The 20,881-nt window shown below is 38.0% G+C and overlaps 1 protein-coding gene across 1 annotated transcript; it reads right to left on the bottom strand.

Moving 5' to 3' along the window:
- Nucleotides 1-12,907: 12,907 nt before the first annotated feature.
- On the bottom strand, nt 12,908-20,881 carry LOC134847813 (uncharacterized). Its single transcript, XM_063865074.1, has 5 exons — nt 20,491-20,881; nt 16,740-17,438; nt 15,399-15,671; nt 14,693-15,106; nt 12,908-12,939 (listed from the first exon to the last, which is right to left on the bottom strand). The coding sequence occupies exons 1-5, from the start codon at nt 20,762-20,764 to the stop codon at nt 12,908-12,910; spliced, it is 1,692 nt and encodes a 563-aa protein (XP_063721144.1). The 5' UTR covers nt 20,765-20,881.

Genomic DNA, 20,881 nt, shown 5'->3' with positions numbered 1-20,881 from the left:
GAAATCTCTGTCAAACTTGATATCGTATCTACACTCGGAACCCGAAAAATTTAAAAAGAATCAGTAATCATAATAACAAAAATAATCCATAAATAAATAAACATGGCTCACCCTCAATCAAACGTAAGTCTTGCAGAATTTGGTGACTTACCATCTGAAAGTTGGACTGAATTTGAGTCTCAACTTCGAAGAGCAGTTGAAGTAGCAATTGTCGAAAATGCTCAAAGAAGCGGCTACTTACAATTGCATTTGCAAAAAGATGCACTACAGTAATTTTGACATTACCTGTAGCCACTCAAAATGATTTTGATTTAGCACTTACTGCGCTTCGAACTCGCTTTTGTAACCCAAATCATACAGAACTTCATATGATAGAATTAGAAACTATGAAGTTTGATCAAAAAACAATGAAGCCTGATGCCTTCCTTGTCAAGCTTCAGGCACTTGCGAAACGTGCCCTTCCCGACCCTATACCCCTACCGGTCGCCCCAGCTAGAGCCGGAGCTACCGAAGCGGATCGAGTAGCAGCAAAAAACGCCGCTAATGCAGAGAGACAGCGCCTCGCTGGACAAGAACGCAGCAATCTTGTCAAACGAGTATTTAAAAGAGCGATGCCCAATTGGATTCGGATCAAACTTTTGGAACAACCTGCAAATGTCACAGTCAACGATCTGTGCACACTTGCAAATCTTCTGCTCACATTTAACAGCATGTGTCCAGCTGATGATATCACGCGAGATGGCCTCAATGAGGTCCAGCCTGATGTAACGGGAAATCTTGTAAGTACTCTATCCAGAATCAACAGAACACAAGAACAGATGCAAGAACATATGAACGAGATTTCGAAACGGTTTCTCGACTATCAAAAAGGAAATAATCAGACACAGCAACAATCTGGAATTTCTTATGAAAGCTAGAACAACCCTCCGAGAAATCAGCACAACGGTGGTTGGAGACCAAGAGGACCACGACCACAGAATTTTTGGGGTTACCCGCCTCAGGGATTTTTTCCCAACCTTTGGCATCATTATCAAATGCCGAATGCCGCCCAACTTAACCCAAGGATGCAGATTTATCCAGGAAATGATGCAGCGGCTCAACAATCTCAACCTTCGAACCAGAACCCCCCCCCCCCCCCAATTTGATGATGCCGCAATTTCCCAATGCTGCAGGAAACTCAGCTCGTGTTCCGATGAGCATGAGAATATGTCACCGTTGTGGAACAATGGAACATATCCAGAGACATGAGGCCAAATTCCTTACAATGTTGATCCAAAAAAAAACACGACACGCCGCACAGAACCTAATAATATAATTAATATAATTAGTTACTATAAAGAAAATCTGAAAAAACGTAAAATTGACGCATAAACTATAAAGACTCACCCCGAACAAAAATGTATGCTAAATTGTAAATTAATGAAGTATTATATAATCAATTCTGGAATGACCTGTGTGGCTAACGAGGCAAAAAACTGGACTTATTCAACCTATCAAAGTAATATCAACCGAACAATAATTTTTTTACTACAATTACGAGAAGACGGTGACACCACTACATATACTTTTGGAAGGAAGATGTCTGAGGGCTACTTCAGCCTGACTATTATTACTTCTTGACAAATATATATTCTGGTGGACTATATTCTCTGTGAATCATCATCATTGCGTATCTATTTTCTCTTGGGTGGGCCAGACACTTTCAGCAGGGTAGTGTGAAGTTGTGTTGGACACTGACCTTCTATCATCTTGAAATATTGACGAATATTTGAAAAGACTAAAAGCAACGTCAGAAAAAGATGCAATAAGATCAACTGTTCGAAATGTTTGCTCATGCCAAATCAATGCCCTTCAACTCGATTAGTTTAGCAACTAAAACAATCAAAACTCAAATGAGAATTTGTTCAAAACTGGAATTCTCCTATTACCTAATATGAAACAAGATAAACTATTTAACCATATGTCGCAAATATTTAAATGTTGAATTTATATATGCTAGAGGTTAAGAATTTTCAACCAATGTTAGCTAATGAATCTGGTGCCATAATTGATATTTAAAAGTTGTATTCGTGGCAAATATTACACAACATATTGAAAAAAGAATACTTATCGTCAGTAGAGAATTGAGTTGTTAGACTGCACTGTTGCCTTTCACAGTAGAAAAACACAAACTTGAGCTCAGGACCCAAAAGCATAGTCAACTCAACGTGATTGAACACCATCATGAAACATATACTATCGAGTTGATACTGGGGCCGTGTTTGGTTTGTGTGGGGCGTGTTTGGTTTTTTTTGGGGGGGGGGCGTGTTTGGTTTGGGAGGGCGTGTTTGGTTTGGGGGTGGGGTGTGTTTGGTTTGGGTGGGAGGCGTGTTTGGTTTTGGTGGGGGCGTGTTTGGTTGGAGGGCGTGTTTGGTTTGGGTGGGGCGTGTTTGCTTTGGGGGGGGGGGGGGGGCGTGAATGATTGGGGGGGGGGGCGCGTTTTGTTTGGGGGGTGTTCAGTTTGCGTAATTCTGTGTATCAACTTGTTTTGTTATGTTTATGTTGCAATTTTCCTTCTTCATCTGCACCAACCTCCTGCTCAAGGCACCCAACTCTTCGGTCTTCCTCTTCACCTGCACCAAACTTCTGCTCAAGGCACCCAACTTTTCGATCACCATCTTCACCTGCACCGAACTCCTGCTCAAGCACCCAACTCTTCGGTCTTCCTCTTCACCTGCACCAAACTCCTGCTCAAGGCACCCAATTCTTCAGTCACCCTCTTCACATGCACCAAACTCCTGCTCAAGGCACCCATTTCTTCGGTCTTCCTCTTCACCTGCACCAAACTCCTGCTCAAGTCACCCAACTCTTCGGTCACCCTCTTCACCTGCACCTACTTTCTGCCCGAGGCACCGAACAAGAAAACAACATATGAGTCGTTAATGAGAAAAATTACTCAATGACTATTGATTAAATCCTTCAACTCGCTTTAAATAAGTTTATATTGAATATTCCATCATTATATTCTTTGTTTATTAATTTTTTAAATTAATTTTTTCATCAATTTTTTTTTGAAAAAGTCAGGAATTATAACGCCCTATAATCGATTATAAATGGTTTTCTGTATGATCTATAATCAATTAAAATGGATTATAACAGATTATTATCTCTTGAAAAATATCACGATTATAATAGATTAAAATCTATTGGAAAATATCACAAGTATAATCGATTATAAGCGGTTTTCTGTTGGAACTATTATCAATTATAATGGATTACAAGAGATTATAATCTCCTGGAAAATATCCGGATTATAATTGATTATAAATCCTTTAAGGACCTAATTTTGGTAATTATAATCAATTATAATTGTGAAAACATCATCACAATAATCCGTTATAATCGATTACTTACGCCTAAACTGCCTAAACTTGGATGTGGGCAGTATTTCTCGAAACTTTCTTGAATTTTTGCTTTCCGAATCATGGCGATGAAGGCTTGAATTTGATACCAAACTTGACTACCTAAAAACTTATCTTGAGTTAGTCAAAATCCTTCAGAAAGAAAGCACTCGGCCATAGTTCCTTCCAATTTCGGAAAAAGAATCAATTTTGAAAAAAAAAATAAATTAAAATCAAAGTACGTGATAAGCTTTTAAAAACAATCAAAATCTCAATGATGTGGATTTCATGCCAAAAAATTTCTAAGCAATTCGTGGGCTGACAAAACAATAAATATTAAATAAAAAGAAAAAACATTACTCAAATTTTCAAAACATCGCACTTCTGCACGTTAACAAGGTATTCAAATAAAATTTCTTTTAAAGCACTTTCTCTGTTCGAATGAGACCCCCTCGATGTGTATTCTTTTTCCTCTATAAAAGCTTTGGCTGAAAACTTCTTTAAACATTTTTTGAACTTCACGTTTAAGTCATTCAAAGATATGCCCGTGTTCAATTCCAAGACGCCAACTAAAACCTGCAAATTGTCGCACATTTCTTCAGGAATCACATTTTGACATGCACGTGATTTCATTTTCTCCATAAAAATAGCCGCTTTTGACACAGCTATTTGGAGACATTTCATAAGACTCAAATCCGATGTTTCTCGAAACTTGTAGAAGTCATTGACTGTCAAGACAAAAACATGCTTTCGAGATTCGATGTTGAAATTGCTTTCGAAGACGATTGAATATACCAGCTCATTCAATTTCAACACTGGCAATTCTTTTCGGCCCATTTGGTTCATATCCTGTATTTTGAATACTTCGGTGTTAAAAATTGATTTCGTAGCAAAATATTGAGATTTCTGATTTTGCAGCTCCACTTTTATTGTTTTCAAGTGCTTTTCTAGCATTTTGTTTTCCAGTTCGATCACGACCCAATCGTCTATTTTGTCTGCAATTTTCTCCTGCGTCCGTATAATGATTTCGTGGTCAATGTTAAGTTGTGCAAAACCAATAGTCTTACAGTATTTTTTCGGCACTGTGACATCATCCCTTCATGATGTCATTCATTCTAATTAACCATCTGAACCGAATAGATTACATAATTCACCTTGATGTTAAAATAGAGCTGCATCATATATTTATTTAACTATGTAAACATTGATGGTAATTAATACCAATCATTGGAGATTTATACCGAGCTACGAATCAATTGAATAGAGATCAACTTAATAAACTATTCCAATCATGCCCTTACTTGCGCCGATCGACTTGCGAAATATCAGAAGCTAGGAATCGGAACCAGCATCCTTTAAAGCAAGATAGGTCGTTACCGCTCGAGACATATCTAAATAATGAATCCAATCTAAATACAATTGATAGCCAGTAGTGCTAAATAACATTACCAATTGAACAGCTCGCATAACAGTAGACGACAGTATACCCGTATTATCCATCCGCCAGATACGGAATATTATATGGTGACTTTCGCGGGAATTTCAACTTCTGGATTCAAAACAGTCATCGGCGATTCCAAACATCATAATTTGAGCAGAAAGTGACAACACTACTTTGCTGAAGCAGAACAAAAAAAAAAACATCTTGATCAGCACAGCAATGCTCAGATGTTGGCAGCAGAGCAAAACTCAGTGAACAACTGACAGACAGGGAGAAAAAAGAAGACAACCACAACTTTTCAACATCTCCTGAGCTGACAACTTTTTCCAATCTACAAGCAGACATGTGGATTGTGACCTACAGCTTCTCTACTTCTGTCAGATGGTATGTCAAGTGAGCTACTGAAGAGGCAGAAAAGGAAGTAGATGAAAGGTTTCCAACGTCAAAACAGTTAGTTAAAAACAAACTCAAAACTCACTTGCAGTAAATTGATATTGTAACTAATAAGTTCCCCAACCAAAAAAAGCGAAGTAACGGAAATATTAGCAAACCCTGATGGAAAGAATAACCAAAATCAGAATAGCAATAGATGCATAAAGGTTCAATAATCCAAAATAAGGAAAGTCTAGCAAAATTTTCTTGTGCCCCCCTTAAATCGACTAAGTGCTGTGCTCAATCATTAATTGTATCACAAATCTGATAATCATTCAACTGTAATAAGATGGCACACGCGCAAATTTCGGTCGCACCATACGGTGGAACGGACAAAGAAGACTTCCAGCAATTCGAGCAATTGTTCCGAGGATACATCGGAGTTGCGGGAATCGCTCCTGGTCAGCAAGCGAACTTCTTGCAACTACACCTACGAGAAGCGGCACTACGATTCTACCAAACGCTGCCAGCAGCAATTCGAGCGAACGTAGAGAATAGTCTTGGCGCCCTAAGGGATCATTTCTGCAATCCCCAGCTTCAAGAAATCCATGTACTGAAATTAGAACAGCTACGTTACGATCCTAAAATCGATTCACCCGAGAACTTCTTGGTGAACTTGACAAATAAAGCGCAACGAGCGTACCCAACCCCAGATTTGCCAGCTGTCGACCCAATCGATGTTGCATTAAACGGAGCACCATTAGTAGCAGACACAGCGCGATTTCACCGAGAAACTGCACAACGACAAGAAAGAATAGATGCAGTAAATGACAATCGCAATGAACAAATTAAACGATTGTTCATAAAAGGAATGCCAAACTGGCTGCGATCAAAATTGATGGAGCAACCACAAGCAACTACTGTCCAAGAATTGTGTAATTTGACGAAGAAGCAGATCATGATCCGAGAAGTTTGCCGAAACGAAGACTACCCGGAAGACGGATTTAATGAAGTAAACGACAGAGTCTCAGAAAATTTGATCAGTGCTCTCACAAAATTGTCCACAAATCAGGAACAAATTGAGAAGCAGATCAACGAAATGAGATCACAAATAACTGAGCAGTCAAAGAAACAATTGAATCCGCCTTCTCATCAAAACAAGAACAACGCAAACCAAAACAGTCAGTGCAGTGGTAACCAAAACCAAAATAATTGGCCTGGACAGCAGCAAAGTGGCAGGAAAGGAAAAAACAGATCTAACTGGCAAAATCATTTTGGATTTAACAATAATCAGACTAATTTCCAAAATATGGGACCAATTGCACCTCAGCAATATCCACCATGGTATCAATACCAACAGTACCCAAATATGCAGCAAAATCAGTCGATGGTGCAGATTCAACCAGCACAGGTACAGCAAAACGCGAACTACCTGCAACCACAACAACATCAATTCAATGGAACTCAGACAGCGCAAGCTGACATTCAACTTCCATCTGGATCTTTCGAACCAATGGTTCGAGCATCAGCCAAATTCTGTGACATTTGTGGTAAATTCAACCATACGGCAAGCCAATGCTGGTGGAGACAAAAACCACAAGGACACGGTCAATCATTTCCGTTTCAGAATCAGCCAAAAAACTAATCAAGCCACCGAGTCAGTCCCCCAAATCATTTCAATCATCTAAATCATCAAAACCGTCAATTCCACCTGATGAGATAATCAACCTTTACGCAGTAATTCCTGCGGAAGGAACAGTTTTGACGTACACAAAATTACGATTCTCATCGGGATTACAAAGAAGAGCCCTGGTTGATACAGGAGCCTGCGCAAATGTCATCTCAAAACAGACATTTGACGACTTAAAAGATGAAAAATCTTTATACCGCCCTCTTAAAATAAGTGAATCAAAACTTAAGAGAGTAAGAATGGCAGGAGGACAACTCGTGCCAATTGAAACAGAAGTAACACTGGAATTTAAATTGGCAGACATGACATTTGTAGAATCTTTTCTCGTTCTACATGCAGCCAACTCAATAATTCTAGGAAACCCTTTCTACAAAAAACACCACATTCATATCTGTGCCAAGTATAATTTACTTCATTTCCCAGATTTGACTCTGCAAATCAACGAAATAAAACCTCCAAACGAGCCTAGAAGAATTAATCGAGTGAAAAAATTCCCGTTAATTCTAACAAAACGTCAAACAATAGCTCCGCATCAAACCATTCTGGTGGAATGTCATTTAAAGGACGCATGCCGGGACATGGCAAAAACAACCGGAATCGTAATGCCATCGAAAGAATTTGAAGAAAATTGCGAAATTGCATTCACTTCCTCAATTAGTGAAGTTATGACAAATAACCTGCTATACATCACAGCCTTTAACATCACTGATCATCATGTTACATTGCCTTTCAAAACCGAAATTGGAAAATTTTCAATTCTGACTCTAACTGAAGCAGAAAATCTAATACCAATTGATGCAGAAATGCTTGCTTTTGCAAAAATGAATAATCCAGACGATATTGAAATGGGCATTAACGAGCTAATTCAGCAACATTGTGATAATCAGCAGTCTCAACAGCAACGTCAACCTGAGTATGAAAAATTTTGGTTTCCTACTCCTGAAACATGTCAAAACCCTGTATTACTTCCACAAATCCAACGTGACATTTACGACCAAATTCTTCATTTTCAAGGTCTTGAAAAAATTGAACCAAAAATGAACTTTCAAGATCGATTGACATTTATCAAGAATTTTAAGTGGGAGAACTCGGTATTGACACATGACCAAAGGTCAAAAGTAGAAGATTTGCTTGTTGAATTTTCGGACATCTTCGCCAAACATAGATTTGATGTTGGTTACAATTCCGACCTCAAAATCAAACTGAAACCGGAACACACACGACCTTTGTACACACAAGGCCCACCTACGCCGATACATTTGCGACAAGAATTGACAGTGGAACTTGCCCTAATGCACTATTATGGACTTATAACAACATTGTCACATTCAAAATATAGCAGTCCATTGTTTGCACATCGAAAACCATCTGGTAAATTGCGGATGTTGATTGACCTCAGAAGAATAAATCATTCACTGAAGAATGACTATATCAACAGCAACTTTCCGATCTCAAACATGACAGATGCATCAAACCACTTCGCAGGAAAGAGCTTGTTTACCAAACTTGATTGTTCGCAAGCATACCACTGTGTGCAAATGGCAGATGACCTTTCAGTTCAACTTTTGGCATTTAATTTCGGTTCACGAACTTATGCATACAAATGCCTAGCTCAAGGTCTAAGCAAATCAGTCACGGGCTTTAGTTCATTCATACGGCACTATCTTGACCCATGCTTAGCAGCCGACTTATGTACACAGTTCATGGATGACATAGGAAGTGCAGTGAATAATTTTGATGAACTAATACCGACCCTCTCAAAAATTTTCGAATGTGTAAGGAAATCGGGATTAAAATTATCACCGAACAAATGTGAAATAGGAACACAACGAATGAAATTCCTTGGTAATATAATTACACCAGCAGGAATATCACCTGAACAAGAGAAAATTTCGACGTTCCTTAAGAAAATTAAAATGCCGCAAACTGTAAAACAAGTTAAAAGACTAATCGGATTTGTTCAATTCTTCCGGAATTATATGCCAAGCTTAGGTGAAAAACTGATACCTTTCTATCGCCTACTCAGAAAAGATATAGCATTTCAAACAAATGAAGAGCATCAGAAAAGTCTCGAAGTGCTAAAACATGATCTAATTCAGGCAACGGACATAACGCTCCGCTTACCAAAACCAGGATTACAATATGTAATACTATGTGATGCAAGCTATCATGGAACAGGTTTCGTGCTAATGGTTGAAGACTATGTGAAAACTGACAACAAAGGTGAAATGAAAACGTATGCACCAGTGTCATTTGGTTCAAGACTCTTCAACACAGCACAACTGAAGTTCTCCATCTACTATAAAGAGTTCTTAGCACTATATTTTGCCCTCGATCATTTTTCTCATTTCATCTGGGGATCATCAAAACCAGTGATAATACTGACTGACAATCGAAGCTTAACACAATTTTTCCAAGCGAAGACTATTCCACCCTCGGTTTGGAATTTCTTGGACCGCGTCATGTCATTCAACATCATTATCGCTCATATACCTGGAAAAGCAAACTATGCAGCAGATTTTTTGTCACGAATGCAAACTGACCCATCAGCTTCATTGTCACTGAAATTGACGGACAAAATACCAGTGCGTGAGATACAAATCGACACGACAGCGAAACTACCGGATGCATCTCTCAACCTGATCCACTCAATGGATGATGCATTTCCTGAAAAGAAGAAGATCGACGACAACCTCCGAGCACAACTGCTTGAACTCGGACTGTATGAAAACGTCATGAGAGAGCTAAGCTCACAGGAAGCTAGTGCAACCATTCAACCACAAAACTTTGTCCGAATAACGAGACCAATCATCGCAGCAGTACAACACCCTGATCCTGCTGATGTTTTCAGTGACCTGAATATGAGTCACGAAGTACTCGACTTGAAAAATGAACAAGACAAAGATAATGATATAGTAGAAGTTAAGGATTGGAAACGAAACGAACAAGTTCCCAATCTGACATACGAAAATAGCCGCAAGAAAAAATATGCTAAACAATTCAATAGACTGATAATCGACGACGAAGTACTGTATCGAAACTTCTACGATGACACGGGACACGTAAAACATAAGCAATACTGCCTACCAAAACATCTTTGGAACGAGGTCGTGTACCGACTACACAACTCGCGAACCGGTGGACATCTGGGAATGACAAGGACCACAGAAGAGTTCAGAAAACGATTCTACCTTCCAGGATTCACCGAATTTTTAACTAACACAATCAAAAATTGCTTAACATGCTTGCAACTCAAAAGAGCATCTGCAAAATATCAAATTCCGCCATTGCAACCAATCTCGTCATTGCAATGTTTTCCTGGAGACATGATGCAAATCGATATCGTTGGACCACTGAAGTCACCAGTGTACAAATTTGTATTAACTGGAATCGATGTCTTCTCGAAATACTTGTTTGCAGCACCATTGACAAACGCTAGCGCTGATACAGTAGCAAGGGAACTCACGAAAATATTTTTCATGCACAGCTACATACCGAAAAAGATCATAGCAGATCTCGGAACGACATTCACGTCAGAACTAATGCATGAATTGACAACTCTATTAGAAGTTCAAATCAACCACGCAACGCTGAAACATCCACAATCAATTGGTCTTGTCGAGCGATCTCATGGACCTCTAAAAAGGATCTTGAAGCTGAATACTAATGAACAATGGTCAGACTGGCACAAATATGTCCCATTGGCAACATTCATTCACAATACGTCGTACTCTTCATCAATTGGATGCTGCCCTAGCTCCATTTTTCATGGAAGAGAACCAACAAAACCACTTGATCTTCGCTTTTCGACGAAAGCAATGGAATCAGTAACAGCAGAATCAGACTTCGTTACGGCAATGCAAGACGCGATGCTAGAAAAGTTCAAAGAAACAAAAAAGAACTTGATTTCTTCGTACCACAAGTATCGAGGATATTACGATCAAAAGGCACTTGCGCAGCCTCTCACAGTCGAATCATTTTGTTTACTACTAAATCCTCTGCTGACTACACAGTCAGACTTTGGAAGCAAATCAATGCAAGTCTGGATACCCCTGTACAGAGTTGAGAAAGTGTTAACAAATTCGAACTATATAATTCGGAAAGTTGGAACTAACTACACCCAATGTGTGCACCGAATTCGTCTCAGACCAGTTGATCCACAGCATCAACCAGAAGATCTCAATCCAATAGATCCAACGAAGTTTCAAACGGATCCTTCACTCGGAAAATACCGAAGCGAACCAGGACTTTTCGACGAAAACTTGCCGAAACTCTTAGATGAGATCCAACCTGATAATCCTGACGAAACCGATCAACCAGCCGCACCAGCTAGAATCAGACTATCAGTGCCCTTTGGAGCGCCAGCAGTTGCAGCAGCACCTGCACCGATGCCAATTCCAGCAGCACCAATAGTGGTACCATTACCGGTCCCAGTACCAGTAATACCACCACCGCCGGATCCACCCCCAATCCCAGGAGCAGTACATGTGCATGAATTACCACTCGCTGAACTACCAGCAGCGCCACCAATGGATATCATTGATGAACAGGTCACTGACAGATTAACCAGCAACAACTCTGATCCTGAGGGATACAACCTCGACGAATTGTTTCGCGAACCACAGCCAGTTGTCAGACGAAAAGCAGCAGCTGAAGCTAGAGACCGAATTCACGCCCAAATTCGGTTTAGTAATGATGTTCGATATCACCCAATACCCAGCCGCCCAAAACAACCGCGAAAGTATGGACTCCGAACCGTTGACGGACACGAAGTGGCCCCAGTTACATTCATTCCACGATCAACGCAAAAGGACAATAAAGCAAACATACGAAAGAAAGCGGAGGCGGCGAATGAAGACTTTCCTTCACGGGATTCGAAAAGGAACATTATTATGGACAGCGTTAAACGAGCGAAACAATTCACTAAACAAAAAGATGGACCTGGAAGCAGCAAAGACTCGGTAAATGCAATATATGAACCAAATATCTTTGTGGGATCAGGTGATGTCCTACAGTTCCCTGGCTCTATAGCTCACTGCGTCTCAAGTGACTTTCAAATGGCAAAAGGAGTAGCACAGCAGATCAGCAGCGCCTACCCATGCATCAAACCAACCCTAAAAAGCATTGAAACACCGATAGTTGGATCATCAGTTTCAGTTTCTTTGCCTTGGGAAAACAAGTCAATTTTCAATTTAGTCACAAAACCACAATTTTTTGACAAGCCAACATACTACGATTTGTCAAGAAGCCTCAACTGCATGAAGCAGCAGCTACTGCAGAAGGGAATAAACGCTATAGCCATGCCGAAAATCGGATGTGGACTCGACAAATTGAAAGAAAGCAGAGTTTTCAGCCTAATTTGCGACATTTTCGAAAAAACGAACATCAAAATCTTTATTTATGTGTGACGAAAAATCACGATATCAGCTAGTAACGTTCATGCATGCATTCTTAACAATGTAAGCTCCAAAACCACCCAATCGATACAATTGAAGTCACGAAAAAACCAAAATAAAACAGAAAAAGTATAAAATTTCGAGAAAACTCTCATTTCCTCAAGTGGAGCTTTTCTGAAAAACTGACACCCAAGTCGAAATATACGTAATGCAACCGCTTTGAACCCGTGGAATACCTTCAAGGCCCAACTAGGACTCAGGCAGGAAGTCGGCTCACTAGGAGAAGTCAACTTCGCGAGATCTCGAAAAATCCACCTGTTGCCCATGTCTAAGCATTACGAATAAAAAATTTCTGCTCCCCCCAAAAATTTTAGCTAACGAAGAACCAATTTTTTTGGGCTCAGTGATCATTAGACGACCAATGAGGAACAGGCAGGAAGTCGGCTCACTAGGAGAAGTCAACTTCGCGAGATCTCGAAAAATCCACCTGTTGCCCATGTTTAAGCATTACGAATAAAAAGTTTCTGCTCCCCCCAAAAATTTTAGCTAACGAAGAACCAATTTTTTTGGGCGCAGTAATCATTAGACCACCAATAAGGAACAGGCAGGAAGTCAGTCCACTAGCAGATCACAACTTCATGAAGATCTCGAAAAATCCACCTGTTGCCAACGTTTAAACATTACGAATAAAAAGATTCTGCTCCCCCCAAAAATATTAGCTAGAGAAGAAAGAAATTTTTTGGGCTCAGTAATCATTAGACCACCAATAAGGAACAGGCAGGAAGTCGATCCACTAGCAGGTCAAAATTTGGAGAAATACATCAATTTACACTATTCCCATGTATTATGATAGGCAAAACAAGAAAAAATATAAAATTCGAGGGATATCTTCGCAGAAATTCAGAAAGAAAGCGTTCAAATGAGCCAACAAACATCCAATGTGCTTGTTAGGCAACCCTAAAAGGTTGTCAGTGATACTGAAGAACAACACGCGAATCTTGAATGCCAAGAAGATATCAAAAAAAGATAAACGAAATTAATGGAAAAAAAAAAAAAAAGTAATTTATCAACTACTCTAACTGACGCCAAATTTTGCTCAGGCGAACCAGCGAATTGTCTGAATAGCCTATAGGAGTGAAGTGCAGCTACAGTAGAAGAAAAGAACTGAAAAAAAAAAAAGCCAGACACTACACACAATACGATGATCGCGATCAATGCAAAAACATCGTAGAAATGTGTAATTTTGACTTTTTCAAAGAAAAAAGTCGATCACCTTCATTCAGGGAGTAAGGCCAATAAAGGCACAAAACGCCCATACGATGAAGACCAGAAGACTTCTGAAAAATAGACAACGAACAGTAAATGAAATATCAACCTTTTAGCAAGTAATATAAAGTACTAATTGCTAAGCTAGTTGAAAATTTTCAAAAGAAATCGTGAAGAAATCAACAAAACATATCACTGTTAAGTTGTTGATAATCAATTCACAATCTATGAGGCAACGATTGGAACCACACCGCCTCATATCAAAAAGACTTCAGCATCAAACGAGCACAAAAAGAATGAAAGGCAACAACGAACGAAGACAGCGATATCAAAAATTAAAACGAAACGACGACCAAAACTATTCAGCTACTCCACACGACAGTTCTTGCCGTGGAAATTTAGTTACAGTTGACAAATGAATACATCATGATATCATTAATTTATCCTTATCATCTATCACTTTAACTCCCATACCCCGACTCAAGGTGGCTTGCTTAAAAATTATCTCCCATTTAAGTTTAAAATAATTTATCTTCTCTCGTTTTATAAATTGAATTAATAAACTGTGCTTCTAATATTATGAGTTTATTAAATTATTGCGATATAACTTTTGATAGACCCATACCATATTGATACTTGTACATATTCTTAATCAAAGCAGTCTTAAATTATTATGTGAATTATTGTAAATGTATCTGATGAAACACTTCAACCACCCGGGAAGACTTCTTCTTGTGAGGTTGTGTGACATCATCCCTTCATGATGTCATTCATTCTAATTAACCATCTGAACCGAATAGATTACATAATTCACCTTGATGTTAAAATAGAGCTGCATCATATATTTATTTAACTATGTAAACATTGATGGTAATTAATACCAATCATTGGAGATTTATACCGAGCTACGAATCAATTGAATAGAGATCAACTTAATAAACTATTCCAATCATGCCCTTACTTGCGCCGATCGACTTGCGAAATATCAGAAGCTAGGAATCGGAACCAGCATCCTTTAAAGCAAGATAGGTCGTTACCGCTCGAGACATATCTAAATAATGAATCCAATCTAAATACAATTGATAGCCAGTAGTGCTAAATAACATTACCAATTGAACAGCTCGCATAACAGTAGACGACAGTATACCCGTATTATCCATCCGCCAGATACGGAATATTATAGGCACTTCGACAGTTTCGTTATCTGAGGGTTCTAGCCCCGCCATGAAAATGGTTCGTTTTGCAAGCTTAGGACTCCTGGTTGTCATATTTTTCGCGGACTCCAAAATATTCGCGTTTAATGCACCTTGTTCTTGGATATCATTAACTTCTTTATTATTTTCACTAATACTAGAAGTACAGTGATCGCTAACTTCCAAAACTTCTCGAGTTTCTTGATTACATATTGTTTTTTCAATTGGCATAAACAGCACTTGGGGTTCTCGAGACGAATTGATACTGATGTAGTTGTTGAGAAGTTTTTTAGCGCAGTTGTCATTTCCCAGATGGAGTTGTATCTGTTTTGCAACGTATGCTTCCATAGCGAGACCAGGTGTAGAGGCTAAAAGCAGGGATTTCATTTCAGGATATTTCAGCGGGAACTGCTAGATAGTGACTCACTACTGATAAATCTGATTTTACTGCTGTTCTTTTTGTTGTTTTCACAGGTCAATTTTTCAAGCTTAGTTACCTTTCTGTAAACAAAAAATGTTTTGCATTTTTCATAAATGCTTCTATGATTCCTTTAAAATAAAGTAGAATTTCCAATTCAATTCCGGTTGACCAATTTATTGTTGATCTTTTCGTGTGCAAAAAATACGAGTGCTTTACTGTTATAATTGAGTAATTTGTACCGAAGGTCTTTATACTGTTTGCTGTTCTTTTGACCCCTCTCATTCCAAAAGCATACACCTGCAGCAAATGACACCTTCGATTGTGCATTTTCACTTTCTTAATCTTGGCACCCGAACAGTCAAGATTGAGAAGTTGGGCAGCAGCGGTTGGTGAGCAAACTGCAGTTGTGAACTCGAGTGAGTTGGTGGTACTAGCATTGATGGGACTGGGCGGCAGCGTGAAAAAAGCTTCCAAAGTGATCGAATCCGGCATCCGTAAGGATTTTAACTGGTCTAAAACATTAGCAGATAAAAGAGCGCCATCCTCAGGCGGAGAATCAAAAATTTGTGTTTTGTATAGGTGATTATTACATAAAAAACATCATCATTAGCCACCACAAAATTAACAGCAAAACATTTTAACCAAGCCAACAGTCCGTTTGAACCAAAGAACCAATGAAAGAACCAATGAACTAAAGAAGCAATGAACAAGCGGAAAAAAACACCTGAGTATGAAAACAAAAAAATTACTTGAATTAAGATTTTAATTTAAAAATTAGTTGAACTTCAACAATAGCGGACATGGCCCAATATTAAATCAGAATAGCTAGCAGTGAAACCGAACTGGATGATAAAAATAGAAATAGTGATAAGCTAGCGTGTAACACACCTCCAATGCTTCGAATTAAATTCCACACAATTTGGAAACAAGATCTGCAGCATTTTAGTGTACTCGGACAGTACCGAATTACAGGGTTGGTAATTTCAAATTTTATAGTTTTTTAATTCCAATTTTGAAAATTCATGAAAGCGCCATATCTCAAAACTTTGAAGGGTCTGGAGAAATTTGAAGGCCAGATTTGCAACCGCTGAGCATAATCTGAGATCACACTACTATAGGGCTGGGAATTTCAAATTTAGTGAATTTTTTCAAAACTAAGTTTCCCAAAAAATTTGAAAAAATAATAAAAAACATTATGTCTCGGAAACTAAAATGATCTAAGCATTCATACTAGGAGGCAAGAATCGTGAAGCCTCGATACGTTGACAATAAGGTTGTCAGTTAGAACTTTCAAAACTTAAGAAATTTTTTGAGGTATTTTGAAAACTTTTGAAAAATTTTTTAAAAAAGTCAAATCTTGGAAACTAAAAGCATTTCAGCAGTCGCATTTGGGCGCAAGATTTATTTAAAATAAACACAAATTCAAAATAAAAAATCGAGAAACAAAATCTTAATTATTGCAATATACATAATATTGCAATCATTGCAATAGATAAAAACAAAAATTTTCAATAAAAAAAATGTCTGGCAGAATTGAATCAGTTTATACAAGTTTGACTGCATTAAATAAGCTTTCTTACCAATTTTTTTCCAGCATGCTTGGGTTAAAATCAGAGCGAATTGTTCACGTTGTTTATCATTCAATTTAATATTTTGCATGAACAACCTCTGCATCTGAGCAAACTGTTTCTTCGAACAGCCAAAAAAAAATTCCTTTTCAGAGCTCTCGGCACCATTTTTCCGACATCGATCATCTTTTTCGGTAGAGACTGGTTGATTTGAATCTTGCTTTGAAGTCTTAAGACATCTTTGCACGGTTAAGTTGTTGTTTTTATCTTGCATTGACTTTCTTTGTTCATTTTGCAGAAAAGTCTCCGATTCACCATCACGAGAAGATTTATCCAAGTTACCATCAAACAGAATTAGTTCTCGTTTTCCGGACGTAGAGCGCGTTTGTTGAGCTGAGTATGAAGAACTGTTGATTATCGACATTTGAGGTGAAGAGTTCGAATCTGAGGTTGCTTGAACTATAGCTCCAGAATCTTGTACGAGCATTCTGTGTACGAATGGCCTCTGAATGTGTGCACGCGTTGCATCGATGTCTTCCAATCGATTAACCAGAGGCTTTTGTATAAACGGTTGCAAATATAGAACAAAAGATCCTGGCTCTTGCAAGTCTCTGAATCGTACCATAAGTTTTTCTGCCAGCTCAGGACTTTTATAATAAATCACCAGAAGCTTAGCACAGCAAGCGTTCAGAGCAACCAATGGCTTCGAGCCTAAACACAGATACTGAGACTAAAGACATTCTTGCAAATTATGCAAACAGTAATCAATGTGGACATTTTACCTAAATGTGAATATGCACTTCGCATATTTAAGCAGTGAAAACGACGAAGCTACCAAAAAAACGCAAGAAACGCCGATTTTAAGATGCACTGGTTTTAAATAAGAACATGAGGAACCATCCTGATCATATAGAAAATGAGACGCAAGCCCTAGGATGTTCAAATTGAGAAAAACATGTCAAAAAACACACTCACCAGCGTTGAAAACCTTTCGAAGATACTTAACGAGCAGAAACTGAGCCAGTAAATACTTGAAAAGACGCTAGTTGAAAACAGCGCTGATTTAAATTATCCGGACAAAATGACCAACGCGTTTTTCTCAAATTGGGTTAAAATAAGACAGAAAAAGAAGAGAACATGAGTTGCTTAGAAGTTTCTCAGAATTAATATGGTGCACTTTTTTCTCCGAAATTCTCAAACAAAATTTTACCCCAAAAATGGGTCATTTTGGCTTTTTCAAATAATCAAGTATTATGCTTAAACAACTTTGTTAATTGATGAGAAGTGTGTATCACAAGAAGCCTCTTACATAGCCCAACAAAGTTTCCAAGCATGAAATCTCCAAAAACCTGTATAAGAGAAAATATTTTTGCTTGATAGTCAAGAAATGTGATTTTTACTATATAAAACCCAAAATCTTTCCTTTAAAACAAATTTTAAACAATTTACGCAAAATGCTGGAGATTTGACCTTTATGGAACTTTGTTGCGCTGTGTAAGAGGCTTCTTGTGATATAAATTTCTCATCAATTAACAAAGTAGTTGTAGCGTAATTCTTGATTAATTGAAAAAAGCCAAAATGACCCAATTAGGAGAAAAAACTTCAGCATATTAATTCTAAGCAACTTTTGTTCTCTTCACTTTTTGTCTAATTTAGCTCAAATTGAGAAGAACGCGTTTGAAAATTCAAAGTTTGGTCATTTTTTCCGTATAATTTTAAATCAGCACTGTAGAACAAAAAACTGTTCCCTTGAAAATATTTGAGCTCAAGCTTTGAAACTCGAAGTTTTTACAACCTGCTTCTCCTGAAACACAAAAGAATAAAATCTTTTGCCTTTCAAACAGCGCGATGTAAGGAGACTAGACCTTTGTAAATTAAACCGAAACCTTTTAAGCCAAAAAATGAAACAAAAAATATAAAATTCACAAATTGCAAAGCGACTTTCTTGAACAGCAAAAATTGCGTAAATTGGAAGGAAATCGAAGATCGATGTTTTGTAAAGTTAGCAGACAAAATAAGCAGAAAAACGATAGTCCGACTTTTCAAATAATCACAGACTTTCGGAGACCAAGGAACGCGTTTCACCACTAGACCTAACGGCAATTAATAAGGTTTCATAATAAAGCAAAGTCAATTGCACACAGCTTTTTATGGAAACATTCCAGTTCCCGATTACAAGTGCACTTGCTCTCAGAAGTGAAAATACCACCGCTAAATCGAGAGTTAATAAGCCAGCCGAAGTTTAAATTAACCGAAAATGAGCGGAGTATATAGCCAGCCAAAAGATTATATCAATTTAACGAATTTGTATAATTTTCATAACTGTTACATAGTTGTTACATAACTATTATATAATACCCACTTTTGTATTTTCGGCTGGTTGATACTTCGGCTGGTTTATTTACCACCGGTAAAACTTTTCACTGCAGGCTTTTTCGCTACAGACTTATCGGTTTTGAGGGTATCAGACAATTACAAGTGGCAACAATTGGATTCAATTCCTCGAATCACCTATTCCAGATGCCGCACACTGAACTCCAGGCAGAATAGCCTTCATAATGCTTGCCTAACAAATGCCCGCATCATTTAACGCAATTTAAAAAAAATCTTCGTATAAACCCAGAAACGTGCAAGACTGCTCGTATCAGTACGATCCTCTCATTATTCTGACTGCGTTTTAACGGCAGTCAAGTAGTTCGAATGAACTACGAAATGAATATTCCGACCGAAATGGGTTAAATTTTGAGTTTGAATCAGCGAAACAGACTTTAAAAAAACTGAAGTATATCATGACGGCGAAAATGATACTTAATTAAACTCAAAAAAAATTAAGTAGTTAATCTTAAAAAAACAACAGAAACAATATTTTCAACAATAATGCAGCGCGTGATCTTCTTTGTATTCATTTTTGTTGTTGTTTTTTCCTTCTAGCTTTTTGATAAAAAGGAAGAATCAGCAGAAAAGCAATTCGATTAGGGAAAAAACTTTAAACAAATTTTGATGGCTGTCTGTTAAAACCCGAGCAAGTGTTTTCGCACAATTCCTAATGGGGCTGAAATTTTCCGAAACTATCTGAAAAGCGTTTGTACGTGTTCTGCTTGATCCGTTAGAATGTGTTTAAGTTTTTTTGTGATCATGTTGAACACTATCGAATCGTATGAAGCTATTAAATAGCTCGGGAATATCATAACTTCTAGACGTTGCTTGTTTTACCGAGAGCTTCTTTAGAGTAGCAAATTTTTACTTAGTCTATAAGCGTTACATCGTGTTACTAAATACGTCAATTGATTGAATAGGAAATATGATGGCTTCGATTATAGTAATCAACTTGAAACCTAAGATGGTGCTATAAGGGGTTACGTGGGGTGAGCACCACTTGCAATACAAAAAGCAAGACAAATCAAAATTGAAAAACAACTTCAAACAATCGTGTTTTGTCAATTTATTTTTAAAAAATTGCATCATAAGCCAAAAAAAATCCTGGAACAAAAACTAATCAATCTACTAATCAAAATCCACTTTCGAAACTAGAATTCGTTCACATTTTTCATGACCTTTACCTTCTTTGAAGACTTGTACACAGTTTGTCTTCCTTTTCACGAGGAACAAGAACTGAATTTGAAAAAAATCAAAATTCAAACGGCGAAAAAACAAATTCGAGTCTGAAAAAATTTCAAGGTTTTTTCCTAGGAAAAAAATCACCAATATCAGTGTCTTCACTACGTTCAATCATACGTTAAAACTGCATAATAGAATAACATACCGTACGCTTGCACGCTGATGAGGCTTGAATCAGAGCCCGTCATCTTGCATCCATGCACTTGGCCATGCTCTTGTCGATACACAGAATAGGTTACCCGATATACAGCATGTATCACCCCCAGATAATTCAGAGCTTGGAGTGGACTTTTACAGTGGTCCAATTCCACACTGGATTTAAATTGGCTCGGAATTATCTTCACGTTTTTGGAAAGCGTCTGGTATTCGTCGATGCAGTTTCGGATGGTAGTCACGTTGGATCGATATAAAATGGCCATAAATAAGAATCGAAGGTACGCGGAAATAAAATAATTTGAACAAAAGCGATAAGAGAAACGAAACAAAACAAAACACAAATTGATAATTCAATTTCGAAGTATAAAACAAATCTAACT

The sequence above is a fragment of the Symsagittifera roscoffensis genome, chromosome 1 (genome assembly GCF_963678635.1).
Source record: "Symsagittifera roscoffensis chromosome 1, txSymRosc1.1, whole genome shotgun sequence".
Classification (NCBI taxonomy): Eukaryota; Metazoa; Xenacoelomorpha; order Acoela; family Convolutidae; genus Symsagittifera; species Symsagittifera roscoffensis.
The sequence above is the reverse complement of the archived record's forward strand: the minus strand, read 5'-3'. Positions and strand labels throughout refer to the sequence as shown.

Excerpts from the sequence above, each read along its gene's own strand:
- LOC134847813 (XM_063865074.1), bottom strand. The coding sequence starts at position 20,764 with ATGGCCATTTTATATCGATCCAACGTGACTACCATCCGAAACTGCATC. Across the intron at positions 15,107-15,398 it reads AAACAGTATAAAGACCTTCG|CCTCTACACCTGGTCTCGCT; the intron begins GTACAAATTACT and ends CCCTGCTTTTAG. Across the intron at positions 12,940-14,692 it reads CTGGCGGATGGATAATACGG|GTGGATTTTTCGAGATCTTC; the intron begins GTATACTGTCGT and ends CGTTGGCAACAG.